General features: G+C 39.1%; 1 protein-coding gene across 4 annotated transcripts in view; it reads left to right on the forward strand.

Annotated features, from left to right (window-relative positions):
* The window catches only part of HHAT (hedgehog acyltransferase), a 195,648-nt gene that overhangs the window by 46,925 nt on the left and 128,290 nt on the right, over positions 1–20,433 (forward strand). For all 4 annotated transcript variants that reach the window (XM_075412933.1, XM_075412935.1, XM_075412932.1 and 1 more), the window contains one exon: positions 7,384–7,534. In XM_075412933.1, coding sequence (XP_075269048.1) covers positions 7,384–7,534 — 151 coding nt within the window. The remainder of the gene's footprint in view (positions 1–7,383; positions 7,535–20,433) is intronic.

Consider the following 20,433-nt stretch of genomic DNA (forward strand, 5'->3'; position numbering starts at 1 on the left):
TCTGGATGTTGGGGAAGGCATTCAGCCATACCCTCTGGAGAGTGTGAGATAGAGAACACAAAATCCACATGAAATCTTGTACTTCAGTGACTCTTGTACTGGCCTGTGTATTCCTTTCATGGAGTTGGCTCCAGCGGTACCCCACTCTCCCAGCAGAAGACATTGCTGCTCTCCAAGACTCACCAGGCATGATGAGCATGTGACAGCACGCTATTAAGAGCTGCTCATGGGCTGGGCTTCGCTGCTCGCCTCTGAATAGCTCATTCCTCAGAACTCTTTATCCTGACACCCCTGTCCTTGCAGCAAACCTTGGCTTCAAATCCTTTTCTGCAATGCTGATCATCTGTGGTAGGATTTATATGAGAAGCCAGGTGATAGCAAGCAATATGGTTTTCCAGTGGTCAGATATTAAGTCCCACATCAGGAATAGAATGAAGAATGTGATGGGACTGTATCCTTAGTGTTTGGGTTTTTAATTGTCTATACCCGTTTGCTGTAAATGTATGGCCCTTCAGTTTGTGGGAGAGATGTTAATGTCTGAACACAGAACTAATTTAGAGATGTTAGCTGGGCAGCGTGGTACTGTTATTGATTGATCCCAGGAAGCCAGTGTTTGGAGAATGAGAGCATTTTCTAGAATTCACAAATCAGTGTGTCTATATTCACAAATATTTGTGTCTGTGAATAATTAGCTGTTTGCATATTGAACAAAATCAGAGCATTTGTGCTTATTTAACTCTGAGCACCAAATGCAGTGTTTATAGCAATTCCATGTGATTCTGTCAGTGCTGCATCTCATTCTGGTAGCATCGGTCAGATTGTCTGATAGAATTGGGTGCTTTCAGAATTAATGACACAGCGGGAAGACCCGTATTCCATGGTAATGGAAACCCTGATAATTAATTCTTCTCAGGTTTTTAAAGTTAATTTGGATTAATTTGCTGCTTTTACATTTTGCATTGTGAAGTGAAGATTTGCAGGCACTGAAGATAGCCAGTATGGATTCCAGTAATCCAGTATCCTGGTGAACTGCAGCATACCAGAAGAATAGCCACACTGGACCCGGTCAGAGGTTCATCTGCTCTAGTGAGTAATGTTTGGATGTGGTACGAGATGAAGCCTAAGAAAAGAAATAAAAAATAAAGGGCTGGTAGATTGGTGGTCCTTTCTAACATATATTCTTCAGGCTTCTGTAGCTGAATGGCAAGTTCACTGACTTATATAGTAACAGGGAGCTCAACAGCACTAATTGAAACATCTTACATTGAAATAAGTGATTTATTTTTTCCTTTACTATGACAACATAGAATATCAGTGGTAAAACTCACTCTGGTGGAGTACATTTGGTTATATAGAAACTAGAATGGATGTTGAGTGTTGGTAATTCATTTGTGTGTTGTGTGATTCTGAAAATGCACATGTTAAAAAAAAAAAACAACACTGCCTATATCTTGCTTATGAGGCTTCACATTTAGCCTGGTGATTCAGCACCATTTACTCATCTCTGCTCATATGAACAGAGCTTCGTGTCAGTCTCACAAGGTATAGGGAATGATGAAAGCCAGAGTTCTGCATGAAAATGTATTGTCTAATACAATCGTTGCCCTGGATTAATCCAGGATATTAGTAGATACTGTAGTTGTGGAAATATGTATGACTAAGAATCTGTATAAATGTGTTTTCTCAGAGGCGTGTGTCTGATGTAGAGACATCCGAGATGTGTATATGTATGATACAATGTTGTGAGTGTTCTGTGGATTTAATGTATTGGTCTTAACCATATGCCATTTGTTTGTTCTAGTGAAGCATGTACAAGTTAGTGTCAATTAGCTAGCATGTATTAATCATAAACTAGACTCTAGTACTCCAAAAGGGTGTTTATTTTCATGAGCAGCATGTAAGTCAATCTAGAATGATATGGTCTGGTCAAAGGTGGAGCCACCTGGTTTAATCTGTAATTGGTTATTTCATGTTTTGATTTGTTAAAAGAACTTTTACATAAGTTCCTCTATGAACGTGAGACCTACAGAGTAGTCCATGTAAGATGGATGTACGGTGCTGGTTTTGATATATTGCAGTTGTTTCTAATAAACCCATAGATAGGAAATTGATTTATAAATTCATTTTCAGAAGCATGCAGTGTTTTGCTGTTGAAATTGGGGTGTCTGTGCATCTATCCAAATGGTAATGAAATACTAGTAGAGTAATCTGAGATTTTTTTTTTTCCATTCTGCAAGATAATGATAAAGATAATCTGATAAAATATTTGGCATCTTGATGTCTGTTTTGCAAACTGCAAATACAAACATGAATAAGAAAGCTTAGTAAGATTTTATTCTCTAAAACACTAGTTCAGTGCTTTATAGAAAGAAGCAGTGGGAGGGGGAAGCTAAATTTTTTTATAAACTTTCCTGCAGGCTAAACTTCCAGACAATATTGACAATTAATCTACTTTTATGACTACTTTTTTCACTCATGTGATAACTTGATTTATTCAGGGAGTTCTTTCCTGCAAGTATTTGTTAATGAACATAATGCCTACTGTAGATGTTTTGGGAGTATTCAAGGTAGGTGGCTTTAAGGCATGTCTATCCTTGAAAAAACTTCTGGTTTTCTGCAAGTGGCCTGAAAGACCTGCCTGTGCCTTGACCAAGAGTCTCTTGGCAGTTCTATTTAGTCTTCAGTAACTTCACTTTGAGATCTTGATGTCCATTCAACTTTGCCTAAGAAGCAGCACTTAGCCTCCAGGGCAAACATGGTGGTATGTACTTTCCTGCCACTGCTCCATATGTTTTAGGATTTTTCTTGCTGCTTCTGTGCTACTGGAGGGCTGGGATACGAAGCCAGGCTGTTTGAATCCCTGTAGTACTTTTTTATTTCGTCATTCCTTTTGATTTTGTGAGCCAGTACCTCTTTCAAAGCACTGCCAAGCAGCAGTGAAAAACACTGCTGAGCAATGTGAGCCTAATTATTAATTGCATTGTTTTCTGTTCAGGTAATGAAATTAGGGCGCTTCATGTTTCTTGCGCGATGCTCTTTTTCAATGGCTAGAGATGGGAATAACAGAATTGAGTTGTCACTTTTGCGTTAATTTACGTCAGTGCAGCAGGTGTGAGTGGACGGTTAGCCCTGACCAGGGGACGGGACAGCACAGCATGGTGTGTTTGGGATCGCTGGCGATGGCTGCAGGGCTCTGCTTACCTGGCAGCTTATGCCAAGTTGACTTCTTGCTGTGGTAGCCATACGTTTGTGTGAAAGCTTCCCCCAGTGTGAGGTGTAGCCTGCTGCTGTGGTCAATACCAAACTAACTGGGTCGTAGTAGGTCCAGTCCTGGGGCTCTTGGCAGGGAGGAGTGTCCTGCTGTGAAGAAAACACTGTAGCCCAGTGTGTAATCATACTCTTATTGATCGATTAATGGAGCTGGAAATTCCTGATGCATCCTATGATTGTTGGCATTATTGCTGAGATAAATCTGTAGCCTGTCTGCTCCAGTGCAGAGCCATATTCTTTGAAGGAAACTTTAATTTGAGGGAGTTCCTGTGTAATTTTTAATTTTTTTTCTGTAGGAGAAGAGGTATGTAAAATAGAAGAGAAAGGGTAAATGGACCCCTAAAGCCTGATATTTTGAACTTGATGGTATGGCCCCAAATTCTGAGCTGTTTTAAATGTCTTGTTTCCCATTAGATTTGTGCCATGTGTCAGTAACCCTTTTGCAATATAACTGCATATTTCTCTGGTAGGTGTTTTCTAGTTGAACCTGCCCTGGTGCTTGACAGAAACAAGCATCTGTGATCATTAATGCTGTAGGGTCAATGTAGCTGCAAAAAGGGTACACTTGTGCTGTTGTGCTCTTAATAAAATTGCCTGCTAAGTTTCAGTTCTTCACCATGAGTTCTGGTGATGGTTTATGGACAGAAAAATGCCGTGTGGCTTCTAATGCCTGGATCCAAATCTTTTGTTGCTTACTTCTGAAAATGTTTTCTTTGATAATGTCTATCAAAAAATACCAGGCGGAGTTTTGAGAATATGAAAAAAAGGCAATTTAAAATTCTGTGAATAATCTAAATTCTAATTATCCTTGAAACAAGGCTCTCTGAAAATAATGAAATGCAGTTTTGTGGTAAATTTAGGGAAGGTAAATATTTGAAGGTCTAAAAATGCATTTTTAAAGCATAGGAAAATTTAGAATGTTTTAAGGATTGCAAGATGATAAATTGAAAATACCAGTTTCTATAAAAGTCAGATTAATGTGGGACTTAAAACAGCTTGATTTTTGAAGTACGTGGGTTTAAGATTGTGTGGGTACTTCAACTTGACACTTTTTTATCCCTTAACATGTTTCAGTTTTAAAAAAGAAAACTTAACCTTTACTCTGAATCCTTTGAATTAATTTATTCTGAGGACAAGATAGCATTTTTGCAATACTTTTTCCCTTAGGTGTGTTTTTAATATACACTTGATATAGCTTGCTTCCAATTTAAGATAATGCTCATGTGCAAGTTCTTTTTAAGCTTCAAATGGAACACTAGGGAACAAATTATGTGATGTTGCTAATGAATTTGAGAAATTTAGCATTGATCTTAAATTTCTTTTTTGTTTCATGTTTTTAAAGCAGGTGAAGATGTGTTCTTCTGGCTGCTTTGTGCTATAATGGAGCTAAATGCAAAGCAGCTGGAATGTCTCGGGTATGCAGGAGGGTTTTAAGCCTGTGCCTGTTGCCAGTGCAGCCCAGCTGTTTTGTGGCTGTGAATCTTGCCCTAAGGTTTCCATGTGTGGCCAGAACTCTCACACAGCTGGGATGAGTTGAAGACAATTGAGAACTGAATCTACATATTTTGATAGGGACTTTCACATTGCTGATATTGAGTCTTAGAATTGCCGTGTGCAAAGTAGCTAGTGCGTGCTGTGTAGTGATTGGTGATCTGATGTCTACATTTATTTAAGATATCAGTGCTATTGAGCTGTCTGCTATTTAGCGATGATGATAGATAGATGTTACTAGAGACAGTAACATACTTTTTTGCCCCTGAAACTCGCATATTGCAACTTTGTATCTGAGAACTTGGAATCTTTCATAATTATATTTAAAATCAAATTTATTGAATTTTCGGGTCTCGAGAGTGGTAGTCTGTGTCTCTAAATCTCTTTGTCATGCACAGCCAAAGGATTTTGAATTTTACCAGTGCACAGACAGCTGTGATCTTCATAATTAGTTTGTGTGGGTGTCAGCGTTCAGCTCTCCAATGAAATTTGTCAGAAAAGAAATGAGAAACTGAATGATATGGGAATTAAAGCAGAAAGTTGGCTGTATAGATGATTTAGCAGTAATCTAATGTGTAGCTAATTGGCTAGTATCCAAATTGTTCTTCTGATTGTTTGTTTTCCTCCAGGGAAGGATGTTACTGAATACTAGAGGACTGGTTCCCTGGAGGAAAACACATAAGCTTTATGTCTAGGTATTTTGTTCTAACATCAGTGTTTATATTGTATGGCACAACTGTTTCTTATATCATGCATAAAACTAAAAATGTTGGGCTGCAGCACCAAAATGCTAGCCGTGTGTAGGCCAGCAGGAGTTTTGCAATTTACATTATTAGTGCCAGAATATCACCCTAGGTTGTTATGTATTAGATGAATTTCTAATATTTAACTTTTGGTTGTCATCCTGTGAGGACAGGCTGAGAGAGTTGGGCTTGTTCAGCCTGGAGAAGAGAAGGCTGCTGGGAGACCTGATTGCAGCCTTTCAGTACTTAAAGGGATCCTATAGGAAAGATGGGGACAAACTTTTTAGTAGAGACAGCAGTGACAGGACGAGGGGTAATGGTTTTAAACTAAAACAGGGTAGGTTTAGGCTAGATATAAGGAAGAAGTTCTTTACAATGAGGGTTGTGAAACACTGGAACGGGTTGCCCAGAGAGGTAGTGCAGGCCCCATCCCTGGAAACATTCAAGACCAGGTTGGACAGGGCTCTGAGCAACCTGATCTAGTTAGTGGTGTCCCTGCTCGCTGCGGGGGGGTTGGACTAGATGACCTCTAGGGGTCCCTTCCAACCCAAAACTTTTTATGATTCTGTGATTCTATCCATAGTATACTGGTTAGTCAGCAGAATGCAAAAGGCATACTTTGCCAGAAAAGGCAGGTTGTTTAGATGTTCATGGACTTGTACTCCTGGAGTCAGACTGAAAACTTTGTCTCCAAGGAAAGTGTGCTGGAAGGTTTTAAAATTACATGAAGTATCTAATGTACTCTAGTCAAATCACAAGTTAGTTAATATCAATGAGGGAAAGCAAAACACTGGACAGGAACGAGATGTAACAATTGCATTTTATAATTTTTTTTTTTTTTTAAATTATAATAATTTTACTTTCCCTCCTTTGGGATTAGATTTTACTGATGTCAACTATCAGTCAGATGGAAAGTTCACCCAGGTCAGTGGAACTCTTGGGAGTGACCTCTCGCCAGTTGCTGCAAAGGTGTTGGCCTCTACTTTTTGCTGAGCTTTTTCATATGACTATTGGTCAAATACCATTTTATTCAGCAGAAAACATGTAGAATATTAATATGAATCATCTTGCTTTATTTAAAATGCGTTCCAAGATTGTTACTTGCATGACTAATAACTCTGAAAATAGCCAGTATGATTTTCATCTCGCACCTGTGCAAGATGCTGCATTTTGTGCAGTACCCTGAGGTTAAGCTGTGAGCAAACACGCTGCCAAAATTTCTCCTTTGGCCAGCTAAAGCACCTTAAGGAAGTCTTTGTCCTGTGGGTTTAAAAACTGAAATACGCCTTAAGCATTATGCCAGGTGGAGTTCCAGTCTTCTATGTCTCAGCTGCAGCAGGAGGGATCTTTTGTAGGGGGTGTTTTGGGGGACACAAAGAGCCTGACAGTACATGGGATGTTTGTGGAGCTGTCGGGGTCAGCTGCAAAGATAACCATTGTATATACCTGTTCTGGAGGAACAAGTAAAGAGTGGTTGTTTGGGTTTTTTTGCAAAGATCAAATTTATTGTCTCTATGGTAAATGTTCATCGCTTGTATCAGTATGTTCTGATTTTTAGCTCATCATAAGTCAGTATTTGATTTTCATAGCACTCAATACCCACAGTCCAAAGATTCTTGAAAGTAGAACTACAGACGCTTACTTATGGCTTCATATTGGAACGATGGTACTATTTTGTGTGTATGTGCCTAAGGTCATAATTACACATGCTTGAGTCCTATAGCTCTTGCAAAAGTAGGTATTGTATATCCCATCAACTGATGATGCTTGCTTTAGTTCTTTGAAGAACAGATGTTTAGAAGTGATTGGTATTATCAGGTTTTAAAAGTATTTCAGGACTTAAAGTATTTTTTTTTTCTTAAATTTTTTTTTCTTTTAGGTGGCCTGGCTTTAGCTCAAGTACTATTTTTTTATGTGAAATACTTGGTTCTGTATGGCGTTCCTGCCCTCCTCCTTCAACTGGATGGACTCAAACCTCCAGCTCTGCCTTGCTGTGTCAGCCTGATGCATAGTTTCACTAAAATGTGGAGGTTAGTCACTATTGCTTTTCAGACAGTTTATTACTGATATATAGCAGTCACTGTGTGAGAACATGCATGTGTGTTCATGGTCACATGTGTTTGCTTTCATGTCCTTGTGCTTTTTCTCTCCCCCCCATGAGAGACAACCTCGGGGGGTTGGACTAGATGACCCACAGAGGTCCCTTCCAACCCCTACTATTCTGTGATTCTGTGATTCTGTGATTCTGTGATTCATCTTTAGCGCTTTCTAAATGAACTTCAGTGTGGTGGTTACTTTTTTCATACTGCAGAGGGTAGGGGCAAGCATCCCTTTCAGCACTTTCATCCTCTATAATTATTAGAATTAGACTCAGCCTACGTAACTTCACTAACGTAGCAATTATTTTTTCCAGATATCTATTAAATGGTTCGTTTTTCAGAACTGGTCTAAAACCCACATTTCAGCTAGAAATTCTTCTTCCTAGAGAAGTGCTTGACTTTTCACCCTGTGAGGAAAGCTGTAGTTATAACACTTTAATACGTAGAGTCATGCAGTAGAGAAAGTCTCCAACACATTAAAAATACTATGAAAAATGGTAATTGTTTATAATGTAGGATGAATTTCTGGATCCCGTTTGCTTTTAAAGAGTTTCAGCACTGTTTCTCAAGGAAGTATCAGTTCTGGATTTTATGGTTGCTTTAAATCAAAGTTCACTGAAGCATTTTCCCTGAAAATTGTCTCCCGGGTGCATTCTGCTTGCTGTTTAGCCTGAGTGTAACAGTGCATTCACTTCACTTCTCCCCTCCCTTCTTTTCCTCTCTACTGTCTCTAGTTCCTCCAGTCTGTGCAGTGCTGTGCCCCAGACTTCTAGGAACATTACTTAAAATGATTTAGGCTTGTCAGCTTTATAGTGGAGAGACTTTTGTTGTGATGTGTTAGCGCAGAGCCTAGCACAATGGTGCTTACCCTGTTTAGTCTCCAACTGCTTTGCGATATGAATAAAGCTTTTTCATTTTAGTCATAAAAACAGCAGGCCTGCTATTATCAGAGTTTTATTGGATGAGATTTTAATTTTGCTTTTGGCTTGAAGCTAGTTGTAATAAGAAGACTTTATAAGAGTTAGCAAACGTAGATATGTGGTATTCAAAGAAATGTAGTAGAAACAGTGCAGAAAATGGATGAAGTGTTAATTATTTGAGCTACTAGCAAATGCCTTGACTTAAATTCTCTTTCAGAGTTTGAACTGAACTGATGACCTACAGAGTTCATAAAGAAGTTGGTTTTTTACCAGGCACTCTCCTGAGAGTAGCATCTTTTGGCCTGCTGGCCATTGCAAGCAGAGTTGCAAACAGCAGCATTTTTTTTTCATCCTCTCCCAGTTATTATTGCAGGGAATCTGTGTGTTGCTCTGGAGCTGCCAAATGAAACTGAACTTTAGCACATATACTAATGACACTGGTGTGTCAGGTAGTGGTAACAAACCATGAGAACGTAGTCTATGCCTGCAAAGGTGTATGGTGTATCACAGTAAAAACATTGGGTATACTTTAAAAAATATAATAATTACCTCATAAGAAAATTAAACTAGTACCTAAGCAGAAAATTCAATTATTTTTTTACAGAAGGAAAAAATGTGGACTGCTGATAATTACCATTTGCCCAAGTATTTTATTCGTATGTATTAAGCATTCACTGCCAGAAATAATGAAATTGTCGCATAAATGCGATTTGTTTGTTTGCTTTGAAGGTTGAAAAAATCAGTTCATGTACAGCTAACTTGATTTCTTGTTCTCAAAGCTGCGTGGTTAGTAGAATTTCCTATGGCTGCTAGTGAATTATGGGTCATTCTCAATTATCTAAGAAATCTCACATAGCTTGCCCTCTGAATCCCTGAATTATGATGCCCTGATGCCTGTACAGTTAAACTCTTCAATCACTACTACCCAGAGGCTTTGCAGTCTTTTTACGTGTTTATGTGATTTGATATGTTATATAGGAATGTCGATGTTAGAAGAGTGAATAGCCTTTGTTTCTAAACCATATGACTGTCTGAACAGGACCGTAAGTGTGGAAAAAGATGGATTTAGCATAAAAGCTAGCAAAAAATGGTGAAAGTATATAAGTTGTGTTGTGAAGCCTTAAGAACGGTGACACTGTGTTTTCGTAAAGTGCTTAATACTTTTTTTGTAGTTTGTGAACACATGGACTCTTAAGTAAATATTCCGAACAACTCTATCAGAGTGGGTCGAATTTGAATGTTAGTAACATGGTGCCTAGTTTTAATCTGATAGAGCGAGGAGATTTGTACTAGACTCTGTTTTCATAAAATGGTAGCCTGATAAAGCTTATGAAAACCTCCTAGGGCCAGGTTGGGAAATGGGAGTGGGGTGGAATGAGCCAGATGATTACCAGTATTACTATTTTTGTATCTTAAAGCTATTAGCAATGAAGATTTTGAACGAGAGAGGTAGCCTGAAGAGCAAGACAACACGAATGTCGCGATGTCAGGAATGCAAATACGCTACTGAGGACTCTTCCTCCACCACCTGGTGTCCTTTGAGCATAACAAGAAAGCTTTGGATCTGATACAGCATAAGTGACAGGTGTCAGTTATCAGTGCATGCAGACATAATTTACTATGTGACACAGCAGGTGGAAGAACTTTCAGATGGGAAGGTAGGAAAGATACCATGGTGTATCTACAATTTCTCTAGAGTTGAAAATCAAAGCAGGTATTAGAAAAACAAATCAGGTACTCTGCCTCCCTATTTATGGTATTAACAATAAACCAAATTGTATCCATTCAAACTTAAAAACAAAAGACTTTAATTAGAGGAGTTATCAATGTTATAGTAGATTTGGCCTAATTTGCATTTTATTTAATCAAGACAGTCTTTTGAGTCAAAAGATTAGCAGTCCTGTTTACTGGCTCAAGACAAATACAGGTGTTGAATGTGTTACTGTGGTTTCATTTTACCAGGATATCGTTATCTTGCTAAATATACAGCTGCATAGCTAATAAATGCATGATAAATGTATTACTATTCAAAAGCTTGATTAAACCTGTGAAAAAGAGTTTCTGAGCTCCTGATTTCCTGATAGGGCAGCAGTTCAGGGACACACTAACTTAGAGTTTTTAATGTCTGCTTTACCTGAAGTCATGAGGAATTAAAACTTGGCTGTTGTTACCAAGGTTAAAAGCAAGGTGATGAATTGTGTGAGAGCAACCAATGTTCTTGGAAACTTGCAAGTGCTTTTAAATAATTGGTCAAGGCTAATGTCTGGCATATAGCTTCTGAGGTGGAGGGGGGTGAGTTGTGTAGTGCAGCTGGCAAGTTATGCTACTGCTGAAAATTGTAAATTAGTTCAATATGAAAAATATTCTAGTGGAGGAGTAAGAGTGTGGAAACTACAGAAACAATAGATAGCACGTAACTAAGTCCTATATCAATTTTGACACATTGGTAAACGACTTCGGCAGTGTATTCCACAAAGCAACTTGTCAGTTTGTAAATTGGGACAACATTTAGCACAGATGCTGTTCATGGAAAAAAATCGTGCTTCCATTTTTGTTTTCATACTGTGTTACTGAGTGTAATGAGTGCTCTTCAAAGATGTGGGATGCATTGATTCGATGTGTTTTGACATGCTGTGGGAACAGCATGGCACAAGAAACCAGGTATCTGGTTGTAGAGTGACTGAAATGTGCAGAAGCGCAACTCCTCTACCTTTGCACCTTAAAATTTGCACATTCCCAATTATCTTATCCCAAATAATTTGGACACAAATGTGTTGGGGTCAAATTGTGCTAAAACTTAATGCATGTTTAATACAGGTTAGCTTCAGCAAGGGTAGAAGTTCTTCAGGAAGGCAGTAAGAAGTAGTATTGGAAAGGTAGATTTCACAGGAAAAAGAATTTCATCCAGAATAAAGAAAATGGGGTTGAAGCAGTGCTGCTGCCAGATAAAAATAAAGTAGTCTAATGATGGAGAAAGATTGGCCATTTTTAGCTACCATACTGTAAGTTTTAGATCCCACCTTGTATTTAACCCCCAATTCTTGACCAGACAGGAGTCTGACGTAAGTCAACCCGCCCTGTTTTCTTGCATGCTTGTAGGTAGACTAGAGGGCTGTTGTTTTGCGTGTACAGGCACACATACACACTTCATATGAACACGTTACGTTTATCCCACGGACATTTTGGTGACATCCAAAAATGGCATCTGGGTTATGGTTTGAAAGAAATTGTCTGCAATTCAGTCTGGTTTACCTGCCTCATTATTGCGAAAGCATTGCTTGCCTTATATGAGGAAAGTGGTCTGTATGCAAGGTCTCAGTGAATTGCTCCAAATTACGGATTAGAATTTTACCGTAGGCTAGTCAGATTCTCAGAGATAACCATGCCATAGAAAATGGATCTACAAATTAAAATATAATCTAATCTGCGTCTGCTTTCTCATCCTGAAACTTTTTTTGTCTGCTGTCACTGTTGCTCTTGAAACCTTCCCCCTTCTGGAAACAGTTCCTTCTGTATGTCTATCAGAAAGGACTGTACCAGGGTACTTTCCCTTCCTTTCACATTCTTTTCTAGGAAAAGACAAGTCTGATGCTGACGTTATGTGTGAGTGTGAGCGCAAGAGATCGCTGTGACCACATGCAGTAATTTTGGAATGATGAATAGCAAGCAAAAACCTACCATCTCTTATTTGTGGCCTAAAAACTTGATAGTATTTATATCTAATTGCCTATTCTTAGTTTGTGGTGAGGACTGAAATATATTTTTAAACAAGGAAAATAGTTTTTATGACCTGTAGGGGGGGAAAAAAGTAATTATTGAAGTCCATTTTCATCTGTGCTTTTCTCAGTCTGAGCCCAGTTTTATCACATACTTCCCTTCTTTGGGCTTCTGGTTTTTGTATTGGAATAAATAATTTTGGGAGTTAACTTACTAAATATATCAAGACGAATAAGCTGCTGAAAGGCTTTATATTATAAGATATAATGAAGTAGATTTTAAATAAAATCAGAAATGGTGTTTCTGTCAATGCTTAATTTGGGAAGCTCACCTCCTGAAATTCCTGAATAGCCGATGCCTGGCACATGTTAACACAAATGTAATTGTCCAACTAACTGCTACAGCTGTATGTAGTCAGGATGACATCCCTTCCTCTGGGCTCAGAAACAGGTGCCTTTACAAGTTTAGTACTGTACCAAACTCCTGTGGAAGGCTCTTGCTTTTTGTTTGAGTATTGTAGTGCTATTTTGCTGTGGTATTTCTGGATGAGTTGCTGGATGGTCTGAAATTTGAGATGGCAGATTTTCTACCTAAACCTCTCCTTCCTATGAGTTTAGTGCTCTGATTATATCCTAGTAATAACAGCAAATTGCTGTTGTTCAACCTGTCATTTGGAGGTAATTACAGGGGAAAAGGGAAGAATGCTAAATGATGGGTTGTAAATTTCTTCCCATGGCAGGTGTCCTCAGGAGTCAGTTGTGTTAAAAATCCTGGAAGAATTTGCATGAGGGAAAGAGAGGGAGGCAGGTAGTGAAAAGGAACTCTGCATCTCCATGGCAGTGTGAAGAAGGGATTCAGTGCAAATCACCCAGAGCCCAGTAGAAATTTGAATGGTACATCAAGATCTCTGGCTCAGACCTGCTGCCCGCCTTGCTGTGGAATGGGTTGCAGCAGCAGTTCACCAAAGCTGCTGGGAGGACCTTTGCTGGGGTTCTGTGCCTGAGGAGAAGATGCTGTCTGGGGATCAGAGCAGGGATGCTAGGCCAAGCCTACTTGTGCTATGAACTGAGAATCTCATTGTAAGTGCTATAAATGGGCTAGCAGTCAGCTTCAAAAGGATCAGGTATTTTGAGGTGATTTGTTTTGTATCTATCCTGTAGTTCTACACAACTGTGTTTTTGAAAGCTCTCTATTCCCTGCCTCTGATGGGACTTATCCAACAGCTGGAATCGAGAGGCAAGAAAAGGAAGGACAGGCTTATGCATATCTCCCTCTTGTTCAGAGGTTAGGAGTGTCACTTCTGGTATATTTCCAGCCTTTGGTATTTTCAAAGAAAAGGTTGGGCAGTGTGTTTCGGACAGTGTATCAGGTAAAACAAAAGTGTCTTTTAATGATCTAGCTTCTCACTGGTTTTAATCTTAAAAAATGTTAATGCTGCAGCGTTTCTATCTAAAAATCAAAAGGTACGTTTTCCCCAGCTGATATTTTTAAAGATGATCTCTTAAATCTGACGGATTTTTTTAAAATGATAGATGGATTAAATAGAATTACACCCACTGTGTTGAAGTGGCCTAGTGCTCATGAGTAAGGGGAAATTGTATTGAAATCGTGGGTACAGAAGAAATCAGTATTGCTAAAGTTTGCAGAAGTCCAAATACATCAATGGCCATGAGCCACATTAGGCCTTGTTTTGCAAAATTTAACACCCGGTCATAAGATTTGGTTTGTGTCCCCTGTCTGGACAAGTACACTGAATCAGATCCCAAATCATTAGTAACAAGAACGTGCATAAGAACAGTTTTGTTATGGAAAGCTTGTGTTTGCATATATTTGTGGATGATGTGCTTTAAAAAGCTGAAAGAATATTAGTTTTCATTCCTAAGAAGCTTTTTACCTGGTCTTTGAAGATGCTGGGTGAGAGTCTTGGAAAGGAAAGGGTGCTCTTTTTTTTTCTTCCTTCTGCTGATACATAAGGACTAGAGTTGAATGTAAGGCAAGTCACACTGTTGTGTCCTTGTCGCCTACAGCCCCTGTTGTACTTCTGAGCAGTATGCTTCTTTGTGAAGTGCCAGCTACTGTGTGGAGTACAGCTGGGGTCTGCATGGCCTTTCAAAGAGGAGAGCCCTCGTTAGGCTGTGGAGCTATACATAGCCTTTAAGTGTTACACCTGCTTGCCAGTATCAGAATATTTAAGCTGCTTGCCCCAAAGTTGGGCATTTAATTGCAGAATTACTACACATTTTTAGTAGTGGAATAACTTGTTTCTAAGTTGAAAAATAATGCTTTTCCAGATTTACTTGTTTTATTTTGCATTAACTGTTGAAATGCTTAAAGCTGAGCGTTGATCTGTGGCATGTTATTTTTAGCTAACATGTCACCTGAATATATATGAAAGACGCTTTAGTTCTGGACTGGTTAGTCTTTCCCTCACTGAAGGAAACAAAAGATTTAACTGCTTTTGACGTCAGCCAAATTAATGCATGCTACAGTTCTTATCGACTGTACAGCTCAATTTGCTGGTTATATTAAAGCTTTAAAAGGCTCCTTAAATCTTTTCAGCAGTGAAAAAAAAAAGTATTTGTCTCTTTGGAGTGTAAAAACAGGCAATAATGAAGCACCTTAATCCTTCTTGCATCTAAATTGCATAATTAGTGGAAATTTATTTGTGTAGTGACTGCTTTGTTACTGTAATTTGAAATTGCTGAGCTTTTTTAACAAACAAGCTAAGCCCACCTACTGCCGATAACCTGTGAAGCCCATTCTTCACACAATTTGACATGAGCTCTGGATAGATACAAACTATTTCTGCTTCTCACGTTTGGCAGACAGCACTCTGCCTACTCACAACCACTGTAGAAAATGAATAATGGCTATTAATAAACTTCATTGTTCTGTTTGCAGTAAGGATAGGGATCTCATAGTAATTGCACAATCACGCTGTGTTGCAAGGGTCTTACTCGAGGAAAACTGAAAAACTTACCCTATGGGAGTTCGCCACTAGCAGGTATTAGGTTTCATCCACTTTCCATGAGCTACCACAGGCTTTTGAAGAATCAGGGAAGGTATAAAATTAAAGTAATATTTCTTCTGAAGAGTTCTATGAGAGATTAACAGAATACAAGTGAGATTTGCTGTTTTAAGAAACTGTCTGCTGAACTGTATCACACAGATCCAATGTGAGAGATATGTGAGAGAAACAACTAATTTGTTGTGTTAAAGCCTCCTAAGTAGGCAGGCTTGTTAATGCTAGCAATGACTGATATCTGCTTAACGTTCTGCTTGTCTCTCAGGCCAGGAGATTTCAGGGATGGGAGGAAGTCTAGACTCATTAAAACTTTCCTCAGGCCTTCTGATTTAATACAAGTTGTGTGTTTAAGTTGAAATGAAACAACAAAACATATTAGATCGTGGATCCAATTTGTAGGCTGGAGGCCACTATCAGTTTCTGAAGTCTTTTTATGTGTTCCACGAAAGAACTTTCTCCTTGTGGCCATCTTACTGTAGATTTTCTGCTATGGAGGTCTCCAGCCTGAGCTGCTAGCCAGTTACTGAAACTCCACAGATCGAGCTTTGGGCCTCTTACTGGTATTTTCTCCGTAACAAAATGTATACCGAAGTTGGACCATATCCTGCCTTATGCAGGCTGTCCAGAGTCAGTCCAGGTGTTTCAGCTTCTGTTGAAATCAGTCATGGTTTTGCCGCTGTTTTGGACTGGGTCAGGATTTCATTGTGGATTCCCACCATTCTCATAGGTGTGGAAAGCCCTACCTTCTCCTTGTTATCCTATGCAGGAAATGCTTTGCAAGTAAAATGTTTAGCATTTGATCTGTTCAATCTTAAAGTAATCACATATTTACAAAGTATTCTTTTGTGAAGTAAAGTGAATGTTTAAGCATTGGCCATATTGGTGCCGAAGAGCTGTATGGCACTGAGCAGGAACTCCAGGTCGAGGCGTCCGGCACACGCTGAACGCAGCGGCAGTTTTGGTTATTCTAACAATGGAAGAAACCAAAAGGCAACTTAGTACTGCTGAATGATGCCAGGCAGAAACAGAACAGAAATGCAAAGTATTTTAAGCATGAAGTGTTAGAATTCCACTATGTCCTCAAGCAAGTGCCAGAGAACATGATAAAGATATCTTCATGTATATACAAGTCCTCCTTGTTATTACTGTAACAAGAAATTGCTTGTCAAAGACATGATATAAAAGCATTTGACAGTCTTCATATTTTTTCTTTCAGATAACATTGGTTTTCTTTTTTATTCTTAGTTGCGTTTTTACATTGAGATGAAAGCAAGCTGCTACTACTAGTTTGCTGCATTGCAGATGGTTAAAACTTAATCAAAGCTTGCAAACAAAAGACAATCCATTGAGGCTTGAGATCTAGGCTTAAACACGTTCTCATCATTCATCTTCCATCTTCATTTTAGAAACTAACAACACTAAACAGTCTGGGCTTTTTGAATGCTTTCAGTTTTCTAGCTATGTTTATTTCTACTGTAAAATATCTTGTGACAATTTAATTGTTGTTTTTCTATTTTAAATTGTGCATCTGCTTTCTGAGTAGTGTATCCTAGCATGGTGGCAGTTATATTAGGAAGAAGTGTGCTGGTTGTTGCTGGAGAGAGACAAGCTTTGCTGTGAAGGTGTAGGTTTCAAATAAACTGGTTGCAGAAAAAAATTGCAAAAAACAATATATCTGAATCCATGCAAGCTATAGACAGGCAAAAGTGTCTTTTAAAAATATGGATGGCTTTCCCATATCTTTATTTAATAATGAAGATGATAAATCAATTGGTAGCAGTCACTACTTGAAAGATGCTTATTATACTTGGTGGACCTACCCCCTCTAGGGGATTTGCTTTAGTGAAGTTTTATAGTTCATTGAGGCATTAACTAGTAGAACTTAGCAAAGTCTGTATGCAGGTTTTGTATCTGCTTTCCCTCTAGTAGTCTTATTCTTCCAGCAAGACTCTAAAGCATGTTTCAGATTTATGTTGCACACTTGCAATTACTTGTAATTTGAAAGCTTTCCTCTTTGAGGGATTGCCGGCTGGGGAGGCTGCCACAGGCAGTGTTGGAAGAAAGATGAGCAGAAATGGGAGGATCAGGAAAAGTAGTTTAGAACTGCTAAATGGTGGGGTATCCATCATGAATTCTGTCTTTACACAGTCTTCTGGGCATCCCTGCTGTAAGACATTGCTTGAGAAGGAGGGAGAGTGAAGTGACTTGAGTGTTATGTTGGTGAAAGCAGCTGTCATTCAGTGACCTCTCAGTCTCCAGTGCAAAATGCTCTGGTGTGGAGAGACCCTTAGTCAGCAGCTCACTGGTAAAATGCCAGATTTATTTGCAAAGACTGCTAATGCAAGTGCTGGTCTTGCAAATGCTGTTCTGTGGCTAAATAGGATGGGCTCCTCTGAGGATATGTGAATGAGTTTGACTTTCTAATGTCAAGTTTAGCCACATTTGTAGAAGTAAGGGCTGAGAACTGTTGTTGAAACATTAGAGCAACTACAGTGCTTCTTTTAAGAGATGGTGAATACCCACGGGTACAGAGTACAGAAGCTGTTAGAAATGGTGATTAAATTCAACAAGTGGGTTATCAACTTAAGTGGCAACTTGCTACAGTGAAGTGTGGGGTAGCGCTACAGCTTGAACTCCTTTCCTATGTGTAGAAGTTACACCATTCCTTTCTGTGTTCAAAAGTGTTTGTGTTCCAGTGGCAATGTGACTGTTTTTGAGATGACTGAGATATTTCTGTCTACAATACAACACAGTCCCTGGACACACAGTATCACATTTACCTGTCTCCATCTACATTGTTGACCTTGAACTCTTCACAAATGGCAAACTATCCACTTAGATCGATCCCCCTCGAAGGTAGAGCCTGACGTTAGAATTGTGCCACTATCCCTCTGCATGCTGCTAGTGTGATTTGTTGTCAAATTGTGTTTTACCTGCTGTAAAAATGGTTTACTAGTCCTTGACAGAACGGGCACAGACAAACAAATGTTCTCAATTCTTAAATAAAAATATTGACGTTTTTGAGAACACAGGTGATTCAATACAGGATCTCCAGAATTATGGAGTGTTGCAACTGCCAGTGATGGATCTTTTGTCTGTTCAAAGAAGTGCAGAACATACCTTATATTAGCCATAATAGCTCTCCTTATGTCCTTTTCATATTATAAATATATTTGTTTTCTGTATATATGGCTGACACATGCAGTTATTTTGAGTTGAGTAACAGTGTTGGATATATGCCAGTCGTGATATCTAACCTGTTACTTAGCACAGGAAAGATTGTGCTTTCTATGTGAGTTTTCCCTACATAATACTTTATATCCTGTAACAAAGACAAGTCCATTAACATCTAACTCTCTAGGCCATTGGGCTGATCAGAACCCTGATGGTGCGTATAAGACCTGCGTGGTTGTTGCACTTGTTATGAAAGTAATTATTTCTTCCTCTTTAGGAAATGTGGATTTGATTCTTGTCCCTCAACTAAGCGATGTCAGGGCAGTGACTCTCAATATATTTTTGTTACTTCATTTTTGTTTGGAGGGAGACTAGGGGATAATTAGCCCCCACTGCTTTCTCTGGAGTGTTTTGTCTTTAGTCTGTGCATAAGGCTTTTCAGAGTGGTGACATCCCGTGTGCTTGCAATGGGCATCTTTGCTGAAGTGTGCAGTTAGCCAAACACTTCCCAGATTATGATGCATGATTTTTGTGCTTTGTTTCCAGGAATAGCATGCAGCCCAGCAGTCCTGGGAAGGAACTAATGGAAAACAAAGCTGTGCTTGTTTCTCTTCAGCACGTGGTTTACAACATGTATATACAACATCTGCGTTTGACAACTCAAATTTTAGCGATTTTGATTAATAAAAAAAGGTTCTAGTAATGAGCTTAGCTTTAAATTGCTTCCTGTGATCCTGACGTGTGCTTGGTACTTAATTTTTTAATGCTGTAAATCATTGGGAATGAGGTCTCACAATCAAACCTTGTTGTGAGATGGGGTCCTGTAGCCAGCTCAATGGAGTCGTGGTCCCAAACACAGCTAATGAGTAGCAGTTTTCATCTGGATAGGTGTGGGGTTGGATCCTTAAGTAGTGTGAGCTGGCATAACTTCATTGAATTCAAAAGTCGTATACTAAAGCTCATATAACTCCTCTGTTACGGAACATGAGTTTAGACCTCAGTTAAAGGAAGGCACAGGTTTGCGAAGCGGGGCTGTAAGCAGTCCATTGGATAACGTGCACATAGTGCTGACCAGCATGGATATTTGGATGGTGATGCTCAGGAAACAAGAGTCTGTCACTGCATGTCAATCTGTAGCTCCACTGGGAGCCACCCTGACTGCTGGCCGGTGCTGGGCCCAGGGCATGGGGCCAGGAAAATGTGAACCAGCTCCTAGGAGAAGGTCCTGACCACTTTTTGATCCTGATTTTATATTAGTATGCATCAGCCTGCAGTAAGCAGATACAATTGGAAAACTATGCTCTAAAGCACTGTTGAGTGGCAAGTGGGAGGCACAAGATTTCAAAATAAGGATGGACTATAAGGAAACTGGACAAATGGAAATCTCAGAGCAAGTCCAAAGTACCCATGACACAAGGGGGAAACAGATGACTGGCTCCTCTGATACCCGAATTGCAGCATGAACAGAGACTTGTCACAGTTTTGCTCATTTGGCTTTCAGATATCTATATACGCCTTTTGCATCCTGGGGACAAAGAAGGGTGTTTACTCTTTCTTTTTTTTTTTTTTTTCTTTTGTTCCTGGGATTTATCAGGATTACAATTGTGGTGCATGTGCTATTGCTGCTGACAGTGTTTCATACATACCACCTTGTTTCTACCTTTTCATATTTCTTTATATAGGAGGACTCTTCTGCTTTTTTTCCTCTTTCCCCTCCTCAAGCTTTGCACTGAATGCAAATTTGGAGGCAGCTTGTTGCATTATGCATTTAGTTTCAAAGCAGAAACGGTGTGTCTGAAATAATTTTTAAAGTGTACCTTGAGGAGAGACATGTATGCTTGCAAGCAGAGACTTCAAAGATTATATTTTGGAAATGGGCCTTGTTGGTTTAGTGTATGTATATTGTTGGTCACTGATTTATAGTTATCACATACAGGTTCAAGATGAATTTGATTAGGAAGGATTATATGTATAACCTTTTGTTGAAATGTATC

The sequence above is a fragment of the Opisthocomus hoazin genome, chromosome 2 (genome assembly GCF_030867145.1).
Source record: "Opisthocomus hoazin isolate bOpiHoa1 chromosome 2, bOpiHoa1.hap1, whole genome shotgun sequence".
NCBI lineage: Eukaryota > Metazoa > Chordata > Aves > Opisthocomiformes > Opisthocomidae > Opisthocomus > Opisthocomus hoazin.